Raw genomic sequence first — 19,466 nt, forward strand, 5'->3', positions numbered from 1 at the left:
GCAGGACCTGATCTATTTTGTCGGCTACACCCACGCCGCCGGGGAGGACACTGTGCCGCTGGCCGCGGCGCAGCCACCGGAGGCCGAAGGTGAGGCACCTGCGCGGGGCCGGAGAGGCGCGTGGGCGGCCGGGGTTTACCCTGCGTGGTCAGCTAAGCCCAGGTTACAGCTCCGCTCGCGGCCGGACGCAGCACGGGACATCCGCGGGTCCCCTCCTGCCTCGCTTCAGGCCTGCATGAGGGTTTCTTACCCCGGCTTCCCCTCAGGACAGTTGAGAATGGTCGCATTTTCAAAAGGAAGCTCTGTAAACAAGTGTGCTTGTGTCCCAGCGCCAGCACAGAGAAGCGCAGCACACAGAGGCGGCTTGCTGGGTGCCTTTCGGACGTTTTCAAAGCACCTCTAAGAGGCAAAAAGGAGAACACCTGTTTCTGTCCCTAAGTGGCACGGGGCATAGCCGAATGTGACCCACGATGAAGATGAATTTTTTGAAACCTCGTAGGATAAGGATATAAACAAGAAAGCAATGTACACAGCCACCCTGGGAACAGAACATAAGTTTCATGTAAAATTGTGAAAGGGCTCTTTTTGAACACTGCTTCTTAATTACAAAATAACTGCTATCGGACCAAGGATGGACTGGTATAACTTTTAAACCGATGGCTTGCCTGAGATGCTTCATTCCCCCGCAACGGTCATCTTTTGTGGGTGTCACGTTCTTCCCTGCCTCTTTGGAGCTGTCACCTAGGTCAGTTAAATTCTGCTGAGCACTGGGGACTTTGCATTTAGACTCCTCAAGCATTGGCCCAGGACGCGGAGCCTTCTCACAGGGCACCTGACACACGGAAGCCATTCAGTCAGCAGTCACTGATTGACCCTGAGCCAGTATCGCAACGTCAGCTGGTTCTGGGTTCCATGCTGTCGTCTCTGTTCCTGTGCTTTTCACCCCATGTGGCGGAGGACCAGGTGGACAGAGAGACGGGATAAATGTCTCTCTCCAGAGTGCCAGTTTCTCCTGACAGTTCAGGGAGGCAGACATCTTTGCATTTCATCAAAGCAAATCTATTTCGAATTAGAATGTAAAACTCAAATAAATTTTCAGGGTCAATTCCGAGGTTTCAAAAAATTCATCTTCGTTGTAGGGCACACTGGGCTATGCCCCGTGCCTCTTAGGGACAGAAACAGGTGTTCTCCTTTCTGACCCTTAGAGGTGCTTTGAAAACGTTCGAAAGGCACCCAGCAAGCCGCCTCTGTGTGCTGCGCTTCCCTGTGCTGGCGCTGGGAGACAAGCACACTTGTCTGTAAAACGGCACGTTACTTCTCTGTAGAAGGGACGTTTCGTATTTTTGCTCTTGACTGGGATTCTCTTGCACGTTTTTCCGGGTGGGCATATGTCAGTTCGCCAAGGGCAGTTAGGTTATTGAGGTCGCTACCATAAATATTTATAAAATATTTTGGAATAAGGTAGTTTTTTGGGTTTTTTTTTTTTTTTTGGAAATTTTATCATGTAAATTAGCCATCTCTGAAGTGAGATAAAAGCAGTGGAAACTCTTAGTTCCCTGCTTCCTGGAGGGCAGTGGCGAGGTGCCTGGGGCTGTGTGACGGTGGGGGGCGGGGTGCTTAGTAGATAGCTGAATGGGCAGTGTCAGCGAGCTTTGCCAGCCCAGTGCATTCTTCCCTGTAGAGGTACAACCACCGCTGGAAGAAAATTTCCCCCTAGAGAACACAGATGATCTTCAGATGCAGAATCCTGAAGGGTTCGGCCCCTTGGATCAATCCACGACTGGTGACATGAATGTCTCAGATGCGTCAGAGAAGCCAAATACTGAGGAAGCTGTAGAGCCAGGTACGTTTGCTAGTTTCCCTCTGTGATAGAGGCACATCGTAAAGACGACCTGGGAGATGGGTTAACGGTAGGAAGTGGAGAGGAGAGTAACACAGGTATGGACGAGCTTCAAAAATAAGAAATCCCAGAACTGACCGAGGAAGGCGGGAGCTAAGCCAGATGGAGACCAATAAAAGGAAACAGGCCAGAGACAGCAACTGAGTGACAAACCCATGATAGGCTGGCATTAGCTTATACTAATAATTTTAATCTAAAATATTATCTTTAAAAAGGCTTATGATCTAAGACAGTAGTTTTCAACCAGACCAACAGCATCAGAAACTCTGGGGTGGAAACCAGCAATCCGTGTTTAACAAGCCCTCCAGGAAATCCCGATCTTTTCAAAGTTCAAGTTTGAGAACCACTGCTCTGTAACTCACAGATTCTGTGTCCCTGCCCCACATAGAGTACCGTGCGACTCAGGACGAGGGTATTTATTCCTAGGTATCTTATACTACACGATTACAGGAAACAGCACAGAACTCGGGGATAGTCCTGTGGAGACTGACACTGTGAACAGTAACTTAATCACGGAGCACAGTGACCACCCAGTGGGAGAGCGACTCATTCCATCTGCATAGAGAAAGTTGTCTCAAAAAAAAAAAAATACAACCACCGTAATTGTGTCCAGCAGCTTTCTAATTTTTGTGTAGCTCACTCATTTTACCAGGAAATCAGAAGACCAGCTGGTTGTGTTGTTTTATCTGTCGAAACTGGCGACATGACATCATTACTGTCTGTGTTTAAAACTCACAGTCTAGAAGCATAGGGATGGCATTACCCTGTGGTGCCGCAAGGCCTGGCAGTCCTGGGCTGGTCCCCCTGCCGCTTTCAGAGTACAGGAGAAGCCACAGCAGGGAGAGGAATTCAGCTCCCTTGACGAGGGGTAGAGTGTGCTGGAGATATGTTAATTTTATAGCTGAAGGGTATGATGGCTCTAATGGGGTTCTGAATCTTCTACTAGATAGAATTGTCTTTAAGAGAACCCTGTATGTAGGCACAGTTACTAATATTTCACAGGAACTCAATAAATATTCAAATGAGAAACAATTCTTACTCTAAAGCATGGCATAAAGTATTGGTTTTCCCCCTCGGTTTTAGGGATCGTTACAACTGACAGCTCTCCTGTGGATGCCGCTGATGGCAAAAAGCAACGAGAGACAAATGCCGACGAGCCAGCCAGCGTCACGCCTTTGGAAAATGCAATTCTCTTAATATATTCGTCCATGTACTATTTAACTAAGACGGTAAGTTTGATATTTGTATTTTTTTTTGAGATCGTATGTTGATGATTACAGTTTTTGAGCATGAGGTGAAGAACTTAGAATGTCTTTATGACATTACTCCCGACCCTCTGAAGATAGCCTTTGAAGCAAGCCACGGGTGCACGACCTCGATGGTTCTTAGTTCAGGTTAGCACCTAAAGTAGATTTGCTGCTCGCCGGACGCGGGCGTGTACACACCTACGAAACGCGGTTCTTCCCCTCAAGGGCCTTTAGTCCCAGCAAGGAGATGGACACGTTCACTTGAAACGTCGTGTCCTAGGGGCAGAAAGAGAAGTATTTACCTGCCGTAGAACAACATGCTGGGTAAGTGGACTCGTGGTGGGAGGGTGCTCGGAGCAGTTCGGAAGTGAGCTGATGCCACGCGTTTGAGCAGAGAGGAAGGACCGACGGGAGTCTCGTGTGTCATTTGTGGAGGAGAGGGCTGCGGGGCGGGCGGGGGGCGGCGTCGGTCGCGTGCCCTCAGACAGGAGAAACAGCACGTTCAGAGAAGGAGGCCTGAAGAGAAGGTTACCTGGGGAGCCAGGGAAGCACCGCTGATGTCCCTGGAGTGTTCCAGGGAGGTGGGCAAAATCAAAGGAAGCTGTCACAGCACGTGTGAGGTTGTCTGGGGTAGGGACCCTCCGAAGGTTTTAAGCAGGAAGAAGGTCTGCTCAGATTTGTTTCTTAGAAAGAGTCACTTACGGCAGAGTATTGATTCAGACTCATCATTCTAAAGGGAGTCTTGATCCAAAGGAGCGCTTCAGTCGGTCTGGAAGCTGTCTAAGGATTTTGGGACTTAGCTCCCCCTTGTGGTGTTTGTTGAAATTGGATGTTTTTCTTGGTAAATTATGGGAATGAGTGAGCGAGCTTTCAAAAGTTGGAGGCTCAGTTGCCCTTGGCGCTAGAGAGAAAAGTATCGTCCCTAACAAAAATATTTTTGTCCAGGTTCTGCGTAGCAATGCACATGTGTAGCAAACAGGGTTATTTTTTGTTCCGTAAAGTGCATGGGTTTTGAGCCAGGATAATCTGGTTTTCAAATCCCAGATACATCATTTAGAAGTTTGAGCAAATTACTAAACTTTGAACCTCAGCTTCCTCATCTCTAAACTGCAGGTAATATCTACGCTATTGGTGTAAGAAGAATTACATGATTAGTTGATAACGTGAAGTGGCTAGCGCAGTGCCCGGCATTTGGTAGGCGCTCATCCCTGCCCACTTCTCATGTGGAAGGTCAGCAGGTGAAGGTGCGAACGACCTGCGCAGTTATAGAGTCAGGCATCAGCAGCTCCCGGGGTGAGCACCCTGCCTTTCGAGGCTCCACAGTGCTCTCCCAGCCAGCTCAACTCATAGTGACTCCAAATTTGCCTCCACTAATTCCTCTCCTACGTAGTAATCCTTTAACTAGTTGAAGTTATGCTTTAACGTGTTTAAGTGTTGCCTCACAGGAAATTTCAAACGTACAAAAGCAGAAGAGTAAAATGAATCCACGGGCCCATCAGCCAGCTTAAGTGATTCCTTAGTATCGCCCAATGCTTGGCACGTTCAAAATCCCGTGCCCTTTTAAAAATTGTTCTCATTCTCATCAGGATTGGTTGAGATCCAGATGTTACAAGTTGACATATGTTTTAAATCAGCTTTAATGAGGTATAAATTACATCCAGCAAAATGTACCCATTTCAGGAGCACAGCTCAGTGAGTTTTGACAGACATATACAGTAGGTCCCCCTTATCCACAGTTTTGCCTTCTGGTTTCAGTTACCTGTGATCAGTTGTAGTTCAAATATTAAACGTAAAGTTCCAGAAACAATTCCAAAGTGTTAAACCCACAGTGCTCCGAGCGGCCAGCTGGCCCTCCGGGACGTGACCCGCCCCTCTGCCCAGCATGTCCTCACACACGCACCACACCGTGAACAGTTCATCCCAGGCCACACCCTGGACTTTCAGTTTCTTGGCTTTGTCCTTTGAAGAGTAAATTTTTAGTTTTGATGAACTCCATTTAATTCACTTTCACTTTTACGGTTAGTGCTTTTTATTTCCTACCTAAGGACTCTTACTCAGTTCCAACGATGCAAATGTCTGCTCATGTTCCTTCTCGAAGTTTTATAGTTACACCTTTCATGTTCAGGTCCGCGTTCCATTTTGAGTTAATTTCTGTGAACAGCGTCGTTTTACTTTTTCCTTGTGTGCATATCCAGTTGTTCCCATAGCACTTTTTCCCCAAGTTACTCTGACACTTTTGAGTTGATATCAATTGACTGCAGATGTGTGTCTCTTTCTGGACTCTGTTCTGTTTCATTCATTTAATCCCACACGTTTGTTTGTTTTAATTAGAGTAGCTTTTTAGAAAGCTTTGCAATTGGTAAGTTCTTTTGCAAAATTGTATATTTAAGTTTCTTTGCATTTCCATATGGATTTTAGAATCAACTTATCAATTTCTACAAAAAATCTTGTGGAGATTTTGACTGTGATTATGTCGAATCTGCAGAGGGGTTGGGAAGAATCGATATCAACAAATATTGAGGCTTCTAAGCCAAGAACTAAGTTCATCTCTACATTCATTTAGATCTTTAATTTCTCTCAACAGTGTTTTGTAGTTTTCAGTGTACAAGTTTCATGCATATTTGGTTTACGTATACCAGTTTATTTCATGGATTTTGATGTCGCAAATGGTATCCTTTTTACATTTCATTTACAATTGATTTTTGCTGATATATAGAAATACAACTGATTTTTGTATTTGACTTTATCTTGCTACCTTATTAAATTTACTTATTAGTTCTACAGGGTCTTTTGTAGATGTCATAGGATTCTCTGTGTAGAAGATGATCATGTCATCTGTGAATAAACACATTTTTTATAAAGGTTTAAAGCATAATCACATCTTATAAAATTCACCCTTTCTGTATACAGGTCTATGAATTTTCATATTTCTTCAAATTTTTTTGTGTTCTTCTCTTGCCTCTCCTTCTGGGACTCCAATTATACATACGTTAGACCACTTTATACAACCACAGTTCCATAGGTCACTGAGGCTCTGTTCTTTTTTGTTGTTTTTCAGCCTTTTATGTCTTTGGTTCAGTTTAGATAGTTCCTGTTGTCTTCAAGTTCACTGAGCTTTGCTTTTGTAGATCCAACCTGCTGTTAAGCCTATCAAGTGAATTTTTCATTTCTGGTATTTTATTTTTTAGCTCTACAAGTTCTACTTAGTCCTATTTTATACCTTCCATTTCTCTCCTCTGTATGGTCATGGTTTTATTTTTTAAAAAGTTCTTAAGTGTACTTTGAAGTAGTTCTTTAAAAGCCCTTGTGAGCTAATTAATTGCCATTTGTTGTAATTTTGGGGGTTTTATAGATTGATTTATCTCCTAGTAATGGGACACATTTTCCATTTTCCTGCTTTTTGGCATGTCTCTTTATTTATTTGGTGCTAGACACTGTGAAAAGTGTGTTGTTGAGTGCCTGGAGTTTAGTGGCTTCATTTAAAAAGTGTCGACGTTTGTTTTGGTAGTCTATTAAGTTACTTGTCGATCAGCTTGATCCTTTCCAGTCTCGTTTTTAAGATTCGTCAGAGAGGTGTGTACGGTAGTCTGCAGAGCTAGTGCAGCCCTGCTACTAAGGTGTGAGTCTTCTGGCACTACTGAACACCAGCATTTGGTAGGTGAGTTCACTCCGACCAGCCGAAACACAGATGCCCCCCTGTCCTGTTCACTCCGGGAATTGTTCAGCTTCCGACTTCTTGGTAGTTGTTCTTTTTGTCTGTAGTTGTCTTTTGGCCCATCCTCAAGGAATACCTTACCTGGTGCTACTGAAGGAAACTCCTTGCAGACCGCTGACACTGTTCTGTGTCGCCCCCATCTTTCTGGCACTTCTTCCTGCCTGTTCCGGGCACCTCCGCCTCCCCGAACTCCGATCACCACCTCTTGCTCGGGTTCTCCCGGCAGGAAGCTGGGTGATCACGTGGCTCACCCCACTTGTTGCTCCTGTCTCGGGGTCACGGTTGCGTGCTGCCTGTTCTCTATCTGAAAACAGTTTTCTCATATATTTTGTTGTTTTCTAGTTACTTTCGGTAGGATGGCAGATATACCAGTTACTCTGTCAATAAATTTGTTTTTGTTTGTTGTTGCAATGTATTCACTGAAGAAACAGGTTTATTTGGCTTCTAGGGGATATTCTGGTCTGCATTTTGCTAATTACATCCCCCTGGTATAATTGAACATGTTCCTCTGGTTCTTCATATTTCCTGGGAATTGGTAGTCAGATTCGAGTTTAATTTTGTTTGGCAAGAATATGTAATAGGATATGCTGTATTCTTCCATCAAGAAGCATCTTCTTTTGATGTTACTTGTCATTGGTGATATTGACTAGACCTGTTAGTATAGGCTGCAATATAGTGATAGCCTGATTGTGTTGTTCCTGCTTTATTTAAAGACTGGTATTCTTCTTCAAAGAAAAACTTATAATCAAGTATCTTTTACTCTAAGATTTGGTTTGTATAGTTAAGGCAATACAAATCTTTGAATCTATTTAGTTTTCAAAATAATGAGTTATCTTCTTGGCATTATCTAAAGATGCCTGAAAGGTTTCTGTTTGTGTGTGTGTGTGTGTGTGTGTGTCTTCTCTTTTCTAAGAATCATTATGATGTCATGAGTTTTTAAATATTTTCTGTTTCTACCCACTGTAGTTATTATTCTTATTGATGCTCAATTTCTCCCATTTTTGACTTGTGGGATCCTCTTTAGCTTGGCTCTTGGGCCCTTTGACACCACCTAGTGGTTGATACCTTCCTTGCTTTTTTAGTGTGACAAGATGTTCCAAGCTCTTGTACACCCAGCCTAGATCTGGAAGGAGCTATTTCTCTAAGGAGCCCTGGTTCCTTTTAATGGGCAATCGTATTTAGAGACTATATTCTTGGTACTAAGATTACTTTTGAGTTGGCCATCATCTCTAAGCCTTTTCAGAAGACAAAGCTAGGGGATTTTTTTTTTTTTTTAATATTCATCATGATGCCTTATAGATTACTCACAATAAAAATTCAGAGATTTCCAAAGTTGGAAATCCCAGTTTTCAATGACATCGATATAATTATTTTATTTTATAATATAGTCACACAAGTGTTAAAAATACCAATATCAACACTACCATCGTCATGTTACTGAAGACAATTTAAAGGTGTTTTATAGTTCTTTCTGTCTTTATACTGTGTCGCACTAGGTGTGCTTAAAATCTGTCCTTTTTGTTGTCCTGCCACCAACGCGATACACGATTGGGTTCACTGTTTCATTTTTGCTTTCAGTTTTTTAGGGATTCTTCTTAAAGATTTTGTTTGTTTTATAATTAACATATTTACAAGACCCAAAGTCAATCTGTAAAACAAGTTCTATCCAGAGAAGTGCAGCTCTTACCCCAGTTCCATCTCACCTGTTGTTACCCTACTCTACAGGTAATTTGTAAAATTTCATTATCTCATATTTAAAAAGAAGCCAATGATATCTACGCACAGCCCAGATATATTTATAGGTACCGGCTTTACCCTCCTAGCTGAACCTACTAAGTAGAAAAAAACAAAGTAGATGAAACAACAGTGGAAGACACTGGACATCAGGTTACAAAGGACAGTAATTCCTGGAAATCAGAGAACAGCTGCCGTGAGGCCTGTTATCATCCCAGCCTACTGCACTGGCAGAGCTCCCGGGAAGACCCTGAGATGAGGAGGCGGAGCTGAGCATCCAGGGACAGGAAGGCAGCCAGAGTCCCCAGGGCAGAGACCACCAGGCGAGAGCAACGCACAGGGAGAACCCTGGAGATGTGTGAAAGGTCTCCGGTCTCCTTGGGTTATTCAGCACAGTGTGGACCAGCACACGAGTGAGACAAAACTACTCAAGGGCAGAGAAACCATCTAAGTGAGTGAAGGCAACAGTTCCTGACGCAGGGTCAATTCCTGGGGAACTGGGCAGATCACTCATTGGGTAGAGCACTCAGAGGGTCTTGCCAGAGACCAAACACTGCTCGTGTCTCGCCTAATGAATCTTAAAAAGCAAGAGCCAAAAAAACGATTTCCCAGTAATTTACCTACATCCCAGAACAGAGCTCGAGAATGTTCACTGTATTCGTCAAGGGCCTCTAGAGAAACAGAACCGGTAGGACACGTACAGGCAAACCTCCGAGACACGTGGGTTCCGTTCCGGACCATCGCATAAAGCGAGTATCACAATGAAGTGATCCACACGAATTTTTTGGTTTCCCACTGAATATGTTATCTTTACACTATACTGTAACCTATTAAGTGCAACAGCATTTGTCTAAAAGTAAAACAGTGTACATACTTAATTATAAAATATTACTAGAAAACGCTAACCATCATCTCATGATCACTTGCCGGTAGAGTGTCTCGCCTTGATGTAAGTGCAGCATCTGTGAAGCGCAGTGAAGCGAGCACGGTAAACTGAGGTGTGCCTGTGCGGAGGAACAGGTTTCCTGCGAGGAGTCAACATACGTACACGTGCAGGCTGAGAAGTCCCATGTCTGCTGTCTGTGTGCCAGAGACCAGGAGAGCCGGGGGTGTTATTCAGCCAGAGGCAAAAGGCCTGAGAACCAGGGGAGCCAATGTTGTAGAGTCTAGTCTTGGTCTGAAGGCCTGAGAAGCAGAAATACCAAAGGTAGAAGAAGTTTAACATCCCAGCTCAAGCAGTCAGGCAGGGGCGAGGTGAGTTCCTCCTTTCGTATTTTGTTCTGTTCAGGCCCTCAGTGGCTTGGACGATGCCCACCCACACTGGGGAGGGCACTCTACTTTACTGAGTCCATCGATTCAAACGCTAATCTCGCCTGGAAACACCCAGACACAACCAAAAATGAGGTTTAATTTGGGCATCCCATGACCAGTCAGTTTGACACATAAAATTAACCATCACATTCGTTCATAATGTATGGTATCCAATCAGAAATTAGCAGGCGTGCAAAGAGGCAAGAAAATATGGCCCATGATAGGTAGAAAAATCAACCAATCAAAACCAATCAAGAACTACCAGAGATGTTAGAATTAAGCAAGGGTAGTAAAACAGTTATTATTACTATATTTCGGATGTTAAAAAGTAGAGACATGAAAAATATCTTTTTAAAAGACTCAAATCAGACTTCTAGGTATGAAAACTACACTGCCAGAGATGATAAACATACTGGATTAATGCTAGTTGGATTAATGCTAGTCTGGACATTATAGATGAAAATATTAGTGAACCTGAAGACATAGCAAGTTGAAAACATTTTGAAGACATCCGAAGACAAGTTGAAGACATTTTGGATAGAAACTATCCAAAATGAAACACAAAGAAAAAGACTCAAGAAAAATGAACAGACGTCAGTGAGCCGTGGGACACTTTCAAGCCGCCTAATAAACGTGTACCTAGAATCTTTCGAGGAGAGGATAGAAGGGATGTTTGGAAAAATATTTAAAAAATAATGGCTTGAGATTTTTCCAAAATTTATGAAAACTACAGACCCACAGATTCAAGAAGTTCAATGAAACCCAAGCATAGGAAACATAAAGAAAACGACACCAAGGTGTATCATAATCACTTGTGCAAAGTAAGTGATACAAAGCGAAAGCGGCCCAAGAAAAAAGACATTTCACAGAGGAACTAAGGCGAGGCATGTTATTCTGCGTACTGCAGAATAACACCCTTTAATATGCTTGAAGAAAACACTGTCGACCCACAGTATTATACCCAGCAGATTATTTTTCAAAAACAAAGATTAAATGAAGATTTTTTGCCCGACATATAAAGGATGAACGAATCCACCAGCACACCTGCACCTTGGAAGTGTTAAAGGAAGACCTTTAGGCCTGAATGACGGATGTAGTGGAGATGCACAAAGGAATGAAGAGTAGCAGAAATGGTAACCCTCTGGGTCAACATACAAAGCCATTATCTTGTTATTTAAATATCTTTAAAAGTTAACTATGTGTTTAAAGGAAAAATATTCTAAATGTAGTACGGGGTTCAGAAAAAAATGTATGATGACAACAGTATATAAAGGTCAGGAGAGGGAAAAATGGCAATAACTCTTGTAAAGTTCTTATTATATACATTAAGTAGTTTAGGGTCACTCGAAGGTAGTCTGTGATAAGTTAAAGATGTATACTATTAACCCTAAAGGGACCAATAACATAACAAAATAGTTAAAGCTAATAAGCCAATGAGCCAACAAAGGTGATAAATTAAAATCATTAAGAAGACTCATTTGATCCCAAAGAAGGCAGAATATGAGGAAGAACATTCTGGAAACCACAACCTAGCAGTATACAGAATTATTCTTCTTTTTTTTTTTCTGTTTTTATAGTATACTTCAGTGTATTCAACAACTCTTCTTTTGGTCAGTTTGTTATCGTAGTGTTGTAATAACAGTTGTGTGCGTGTATCTTTTCAACATTCCTTGTTGCCTCTCCTTTACCTTTGAGATAAGTCTTTAGAAGTGGGAATGTTGCGTCACCGGGTGACTACGCAGGTCATCTGGGGAGACGCTGTCGCACACTATTCGTCGGGGTTGTATTATTTCATGTCATGGTCAGCAACGTGCGAGAGCACGTGTTCCTCTGCGTTCTCTCACCGACAGAGTATGTGGTCAAATGTTTGGATCTTGCCAATATGAGAGAGAAGTAGTATCCAGGTGTAGGTTTAATTTGTATTTCTTTTATTATGGGTGAGGCAGGGCATATTTCCTTATGTTTTGTCAGCTATTCCTATTTTCCTGAAGACTACTCATTTTTTTCAGCCCATTTTCCTGTAGGTTTGCTGGCCATTTAGGTTTATATTTTAGGAATATTAACCCTTTGCCTATATACGTTACAGATATCCTTCATCAGGTTGTTTTGTCAGACAGCTTATTTTTGCATTGTTGGGGTGCAGGGGCTGTACGTGTTTTTTTTTTATTTTTAAGTAATCACGTTTACAAATCTTTTCCCTTGGATTCTGAGATACTTAGGTCTTTGCCCACTCAATACATGGAGAAATTCCCCCATATTTTTTCTAGTACTTGTTTGTTTTCGTTTTTACATTCAGGTTTCTGGTCCATTTAGAATTTATCCTTATGAACAATGACTAAAAGATCATTTTATCATTTTCCATATGGTTATTTAGGTACGCCAACACCACTTATTAAAAAGTCTTTTTCCCCAGCTGACTTTCATTTTATCCCGAATTTCCAGCGCCATGGGGGCTATTTCTGGATTTTCTATTCCGTTCCATGATCTGTCTGTACTCAGGGAACAGTACCACGCTCTTAATTACAGAGCCCGCCTTCACCTTCCCCCCATTCCTTATTTTTCAGGATTTCCCTGCTTGTTCTTGCTTTATTGTTCTTCTGAATTTCCTTCACATTCAACTCAAAGACATACCTTTGAACAGCTGCCAAAATTGTTTTTTCTCCACGTTCATGTCCTCAGTTTCTTCAACTTTTAGAACGTGATTTCCGGACTATTCATAATCCTTGTCCCTTTCCACGAGTCGCGTACCCATCAAATGTGGGGCCCAGGACTGAACCCGATGGCATCGGCGTGATAATGACATTCCTTGGAATGGGGCTTTTTAAGGGGGCGTCCGTAAGAATGTGAGCCGGCATGAGCACCCGGAGGTCAGGACGGGAGAGTGAGCAGGGCACCGAGATCTGGCACCGGAGAAGGGTGGAGGCGGCCCCGGGCGGGAGCGGCCCCCCGAACGCGCCCGGGAGTTCAGGACAGGAGCCCGAGGCTCTGCGCAGTGACCACGGATCCAGCTACGGGTGGGTGTGATCCGCCACCTGTCCCCGTCCCCGCCCACGCGGACGCTCGTCCAGGTAGCTCGGGGTTTCCTCACCACGGCGCTTTCTCTCCCAGGTCCAGGTCAGGTGAGCGTCGCGCCTTCCCGTCCCCCACCCCCCGAGTGGTTTCTTCCGCTCAGGTCTCGTTCTTCCCCCGCCTCGCGAGATCGTTGGTTTCTTCCGCCGCGGCCCCGCCCACCGCGGGCCCCGCCTCCGTCGCACGTCTAGGTCCGCCGGGGGCGGGGCCTGGTGACGTGCTTTGCAGGAGGCGGAGGGCGGAAGGTGGCCGCGGCGGGGGAAGGCGAAGTTCACTCTCGGCGTCCGCCCCCTGAACCGGTCCCTTCGGAAGGAGGAAGCGGTGAAAGAGGGGGTGTCCAGGGCCGTGCCCCGGGGAAGCGTCGTCGCCGCTCAGCTGTCCCCCCACAATGGACGCAGTACCTGCCACTGTGCCTTCCGTCACCGCTTCCCCGGGGAACTCGGGGCTTCTGGGACCCCTGTCGGTGCTCTACGCAGCCGTCCTAGCCAAGCTCCTGGAGGTGACGGCCCCCATTCCGGGGAGGGACCCCAACTCTGGCCGGAGGGCGGACGAGTTCTGAGTGGAGTGGGTGCCGTGGCGGACAGGGCGAGGAGAAACGGCGCTTGTGAGGCCCGAGGCGGGCAGGACGGCGCGGTGCTGTTGACAGAGGCCGGCGGGAGTGTGTGATTTCCTCGCCTGCTCGTATTTACGGAGCACTGAGGATGTACCGGGCACCGTGTTACTTCTGGATACGGTCACGGCCATAACAGCCATCGTCTCGTCCCTACGGGTCCTTCTCCACTGGCCCTGGCATTGTTGGGGGATGGGGCCAATCTGATAGTTACATGTGTACTTGTAGAGGGCAGTGAAAACAGTGTGGAAGTAGGCAGGTTTTTAATGCACTGTCCTCGAGGAAGCATTTAAAATTAAGGCATTGAGTTTTACAGATGACAGTTAAATTCAGAGCAGGCTATACCAGTTATCAGGAGCTGTCTGAATTTCCCCAGCATTTTTGTCTTTATATAAGAGGAATAAAATTAAGATAAACTCTTAGAGGAAAAGCATATTATTTGTGTTACCGTCATTTTGGTTTTATTTATAGCCATGGAAGTTGATTACTTCTATAGTTTTTTTTTTTTTTCCATTTTATGTGGCTTTTAAAATCCTAAAAATCGACTAAGAAGAGAGTGTGATCCACAGGGAGTCTAACCATGTGTTAGACAACAGGTTGTAATATGACCTATTGCAAACTGGAAATAATGTGCACAACTTAAAGACCTTTAGATTTTAATGTTTAAAAACACTTCAAGCGGGACGAAAAATGGGGGGCTGCCAGTATCCTACCTTTATTGAAGCAGTGGAAGCTGTTGAAGATTTTTGAGGGGGTATTTATCTGACAGAGATTGATTTAGAATTTCTGTGGATGTTTCTTTGTCACTGCTCTATTGTAGATTTCTCTATGGTTTCCCATTGTTTCTAATATTTCTCTTTCAGCTGGTTGCTACGTTGCCTGATGATGTTCAGCCCGGGCCTGATTTTTATGGACTGCCGTGGAAGCCTGTGCTTATCACTGCCTTCTTGGGGATTGTGTCATTTGTCATTTTCTTTTGGAGAACTATCCTTGTCGTGAGTAAATTAAATTAACTTAACGCCTTAAGTCTTAAATACAAGGGATGTTTTATCATCCTTTTGTTTCTTTTTGTTACTAACATGAACACAAATTCATGCACGTAATCTGAGCTAGCCTTGTAAAATAATTCAGTGTCATCTTTGTTGGTAAAGACTTACGTGAACAAGATAGCATGTAAAATCTCAATGGGAAAGCTTTATAAATTCTCTTATATCAAAACCTAAGGATTACGTTATATTCGTGCCCACACGTATACATTGTTAGTGTAATTGAAATTCTCATGGCCATCCTGAAAGCAGTTGAATATGTATCAGAACCCTTAAAATGTTCCTATCCTTTTATAAAATGCGATGTCTAGTAATCTATCCTACAGAAATAAGCAGTCGTGCATTAAAGATCTCTTATGAGGGCATTTAGTGGAACAGTATTTACTAGAGTGAAAACTTGATACAACCCAAATGATCCATGGTAAGGGAAAATTATTATACGTCCATATAATGGGATATTAGTCAGCTCTTAAAATTTACATATTACAAAGATATTGGGGTACAGAAATTGCTCATAATTTAATAAGTGGAAAAAAGCAGATATCATACACACACAGGAAAAACGTTACAAGGAAATACAACAAAATGGTAAAAACACTCATATCTAGGAGATAAGGTAATTTTTTAGTCTTTTTCTTGTAGGTTTTACAGATTTTCTCATTTTATCATGTGCTATTGTGCCCATAAAATATCTTTTCATTTTGAAATACAGATTGTATGGTATCCAAGGACACACTATGAAAGTTTTTATTCCTTAGAGCCTTTCTCTGTGCAGAATTTATCTTTATGCTTATCAGTGTATGTATAAGCACACATAGTCACACCTAGGATTATATTTTCCGTTGTTCTGTTGTATAGCTATCTAACACAGTTGGGGAAAATCGTTCTGTGTAAGTGAGCTTTGCAGATGAAAAGCTTTCAGTTTCACTTGACGCTTTACAGTTAAAGTGGCCAAAGCATTGGAGGTGTAGCTTTCTGAAATTATTTTTTTTTTCTGATTTCTTGATTTTTATCAGACAAATCATTGCTCATGAACTTTCGCTCTTTGCACACGATTGTAAAATCACTTTAAAAAGAGCCTTTTGCCTGGATTCCTGTGAAGACTCCTCTAACCTTTGGTTTTATTCTTAAAAGAAAAAGGGAGAACAAGAAGGGTGAATGGAAGGGGAAACGTTTTCTATTCCCGACTCTTGCTTCTCCCATCTTAAAAACGCCGACACCTGTTTAGATCTTCACAAGGCTGTGCAGGCTGTGTCCTAACTGCTGCTTCTCTGCCTCAGCATTTGCTTTCTGGGACCTTGACCTCTGCTCTCCATTGTCTGCTTCTTGCTGCATCCTGTGTCCTCCTGCCCGTTGACTTGGGTGAAAAGAGGGCCAGGGAAGCTTACTCTCTCGTTTTTGAGGCTGTGTCATTACAGGAATAGTCTTTTTTTCCATGTTGGGACTCTGAATGCGTTTTCCTATAACAACATTGGGACGAGCGCTGTTAGACATTGTAGTGATGGTGAGATATCGTGGGTGACTCGTGGGCTGATCTGAGTATTTCATCATCCTTTATGACGCTTGAAAGGGAGTGAATTCTGGGTCACAAAAACATTTAGTAACACTCCTTTTACAATGAGTACTGCTTAGATTTTATTATCCTGTAATTAGCGCTATCTTTAGAAGGTGATTTAGGTGTTAGCTATCCTTTCTCTTGTTACTGGTGCCCTTTCCTGTGACAGTCTCTTTTCCCTTGAGGTTTATATGTCCACTGCTTTTAGGGGGTCGGGAAAATCAGACGATCTAGCTTCTTAGATTTCTAAATTCAGCCAGTAGTCAACTTAATAAAATTTCTAAGATGTCTTCTGGTGAGAGGAAGAGGCATAGCTCAGTACAAAGACTACGCCTTTAATTTTGTTTCCTTAAAGTCTTTTCGAACAGTCATTATTTCTAGACCTCATCCTGGCTATTTGGGGTTTTCAAATGATTTGGGGTAAATGAAGCATTAGTATATTTAATATGAAAGCGTTATCTATTTCCATTGTTAAACTTAGGTGTTTATTTCATTAAGTTGGTGCTCATTTAATGGATGTGTAAATGTATCTCTCGGTGCAAAATGAAGTATTTACCTTAGTGCTTTTATCTATTAGAAACTATGACGTGTCACCACCAATTACACTTGAAATGCTTTTTGATCTTTTGTTTTTTAATCGTATGAATTGTGAGGCTAAACCCACTCTTACTAAATTTTCACGTAGTTAGGATTTGACACTTACGTTAGGAACTATAATATTTCTATTAATATAATGTTTTGACATCAAATGTAATTTTATTTCTCTCTCTTACAGGTAAAGAATAGAGTGTACCAAGGTAAGTATTTAGGCTTATTTTGTTATTTGGACTGTTCTTTCATTATGAGTGTTCAGTGTGAGTTATTCAAGCTAAGAGAAGATACAGCGAGGTCTGACGTGTTAGCTCCTGATCATTTATGAATCCGAGGTTGCTGGCTTGGATGACGGTAGACGGTGATGCTACCAACTGAGATTAAAGACGAGGTGGAACAGACTTTGGGAATAAGAAGATGATGAGTTTAATTTGGGGCAGATTGACTAAATGTTGATGTCATGCAAATTTGTTATGTGTGAACAGTTCTGTGCTAATGGTTTAATATGGGGTATATGTAAGTTGATGATTGGAGGAGTAAGATTTAAATCGATATGTTCATACTTCGTTTCTCTTTGCAAAAGACATATATTTGAAATGATCAAATTTTCTAAGAAGAAAGGTGCTTCACGAAGGCTACCTTTGCTATAAATTTAAATTGGAATCACATTGAAATAAGGGTGGGTTCTTATTATATTTTTCTTAAATTTTAATATTACACATTTACTGCTCCTAACTACAGATTGCTTTTTAAAGGCCAATATTTATCACACTGGGAAGTGCTTTTCCTTCATAGAGCCAGCTAAGACGTCTTTGCTGTTGATACATTTGGTAATTCAATTTTTCGTAGTGATCATAATAATATTATGGATGCCCCTCCCATTTTCAGTCACTGAACAGCAAATTTCTGAGAAGTTGAAGAATATCACAAAAGAAAATGCAGAACTTGTACAGAAATTGTCAGATTATGAACAGAAGGTACCATTATTCTTTGAGTTCTCCCCTCCCAGGGTTCCAACTTGAATTATTTCCCCCTCTTATAGTTTCTTACACTGTTTTTAAATTATACTTTAAAATGCAGTTTCCTATAAACCATCCGAACCCGAAGTAGTCATCGTATGTGTAATGTAATGCTTTCTTTTCTAAAGGGGTCACCTACTTGGAGATAAGTTTCGATGGCACAACAATTAATATTTCTGTATTCTGAATGCTTTATGTTCTATAGATCAAGGAATCAAAGAAACATGTTCAGGAAACCAAGAAACAAAATATGATTCTCTCTGATGAAGCAATTAAATTTAAGGTAAAACTCTCTTCTCTTTTCGAGATTACGTTCTAAAAACAAAAAGACAATGAGTATATTCATCTTAATATCTTCTATAGGATAAAATCCGGAAACTGGAAGAAACTAACGAGAGTCTGAATGATACAGCGAAAAGTCTGCGTGTTATGTTAGACTCTGAGAGAGATCAGAACGCCAAGAATCAGGACTTGGTAAGCGTTTTGCTGCTAGTGGTCCCGTCATGTGGAGTACAGACTTTTTTCCCAAACTACTTTGTAGATTGGGTGAGTCAAACTCTGCATTTTCCCATGCTGTCACTAGGGTAAGATGGGGAGCTAGGGAAATTGCACCTGCCTCTGTCCACTTTTAAAGCATTTTACATGCTAATGTTGTTGTTATTTTTATGGTCCTAGGAGGTATGTTTGTCCTCGGCCCTGGATAATTTCCATGTTGCTGGGCTTGACCCTCTGAGACATGTAGAGCAGCTAAGAAACTAGCCCAGTTGAAACAGTTCTTACGTTTCGGTTTGCGTGGTTCTTTTTTAAAATAAACTTTTAATATTGGAACAGTGTTCGAATTACATAAAAGTTGCAACAATAATAGAGAGCGTTCCCGTATATTGCATAGCGCACGTTAAGCACCATTGCCCGTTGTGGCTTCTCCGCTGTAAAGTTACTGCTTTCCACCCTCTGCACTCTGTACCTGGGAGGAAGGTACTGTGCGCCACCCACAGTTACAGAGTGAAGAAGCCCCACCTCCTTGAGGAGGCAGGATCTTCGTAACTTATGCGGAAGTCTGCGTGGGAGACCTGTCTGTTCTCCCTCAGGTCCAACCATTTCTGGTTCGGGCAAGAGCATCTTTAAAGTGACCTTGGGGATTTTTTTTTCTCTGTCACGAGGAAAATCCATTGATTTGAACTGGTTTACTTGACAGTTTTTTTCATTTTCTTTGCATTCACCTTTTCGTCTGGTCATCTAGCACATTCTAGCACATTCTCCCATGGCCAGGAAGGTTGTGAAAGGTTTGTGCCTCCGATTATTTTCCTCTTCCGTCATCTCGTTACGTTCTTGACTTTCCCTGAATGCGGATTAGCTGTTTTTACGTGTTCGGTAGGGGATGGCTCCGGGATGCGTTTTGCTAATGTTTCTTCTTTTTAGCATATGTTCCACTGTTTTTACTGAAATCCTAATATGTTTTTTATATTCTTTTTCCACATGGCAGATACTGGAAAACAAGAAGTCTTTAGAGAAGTTAAAGGATGTTATTGCCATGAATTCCTCAGAACTTTCAGAGGTAAAGCGGCCTGTAATTACTGTAGGACGTCACTATGATATTTTAGTTTTATTGAGGAAGAAACATTTGACGTGTGCTGGGATATGCCAAAAAAAACGAAAACCGTATCATGCC

The 19,466-nt window shown here is 42.5% G+C and overlaps 2 protein-coding genes and 1 long non-coding RNA gene across 4 annotated transcripts in view; 2 read left to right on the forward strand and 1 right to left on the reverse strand.

The window, feature by feature from the left end:
* LOC107195956 (transport and Golgi organization protein 1 homolog) overlaps positions 1 to 4,655 on the forward strand; it is a 15,355-nt gene extending 10,700 nt beyond the window's left edge. Inside the window, exons 5-8 of the mRNA XM_025049842.1 lie at positions 5 to 89; positions 1,682 to 1,843; positions 2,984 to 3,129; positions 4,593 to 4,655. Coding sequence (XP_024905610.1) covers positions 5 to 89; positions 1,682 to 1,843; positions 2,984 to 3,129; positions 4,593 to 4,655 — 456 coding nt within the window. The remainder of the gene's footprint in view (positions 1 to 4; positions 90 to 1,681; positions 1,844 to 2,983; positions 3,130 to 4,592) is intronic.
* A 111-nt stretch (positions 4,656 to 4,766) lies between these two features.
* Positions 4,767 to 13,058, reverse strand: LOC112483260. Its single transcript, XR_003047574.1, has 2 exons — positions 12,539 to 13,058; positions 4,767 to 9,781 (listed from the first exon to the last, which is right to left on the reverse strand). It is a non-coding gene; the product is annotated as an uncharacterized LOC112483260 (long non-coding RNA).
* A 165-nt stretch (positions 13,059 to 13,223) lies between these two features.
* Positions 13,224 to 19,466, forward strand: part of LOC102887597 (transport and Golgi organization protein 1 homolog) — a 17,333-nt gene continuing 11,090 nt past the window's right edge. For both annotated transcript variants that reach the window (XM_015592756.2, XM_015592757.2), the window contains exons 1-7: positions 13,224 to 13,475; positions 14,450 to 14,581; positions 16,963 to 16,984; positions 17,667 to 17,755; positions 18,003 to 18,080; positions 18,161 to 18,271; positions 19,281 to 19,352. In XM_015592756.2, coding sequence (XP_015448242.1) covers positions 13,365 to 13,475; positions 14,450 to 14,581; positions 16,963 to 16,984; positions 17,667 to 17,755; positions 18,003 to 18,080; positions 18,161 to 18,271; positions 19,281 to 19,352 — 615 coding nt within the window. In that variant the 5' untranslated portion in view covers positions 13,224 to 13,364. The remainder of the gene's footprint in view (positions 13,476 to 14,449; positions 14,582 to 16,962; positions 16,985 to 17,666; positions 17,756 to 18,002; positions 18,081 to 18,160; positions 18,272 to 19,280; positions 19,353 to 19,466) is intronic.

Source organism: Pteropus alecto, unplaced genomic scaffold, assembly GCF_000325575.1.
Source record: "Pteropus alecto unplaced genomic scaffold, ASM32557v1 scaffold65, whole genome shotgun sequence".
Classification (NCBI taxonomy): domain Eukaryota; kingdom Metazoa; phylum Chordata; class Mammalia; order Chiroptera; family Pteropodidae; genus Pteropus; species Pteropus alecto.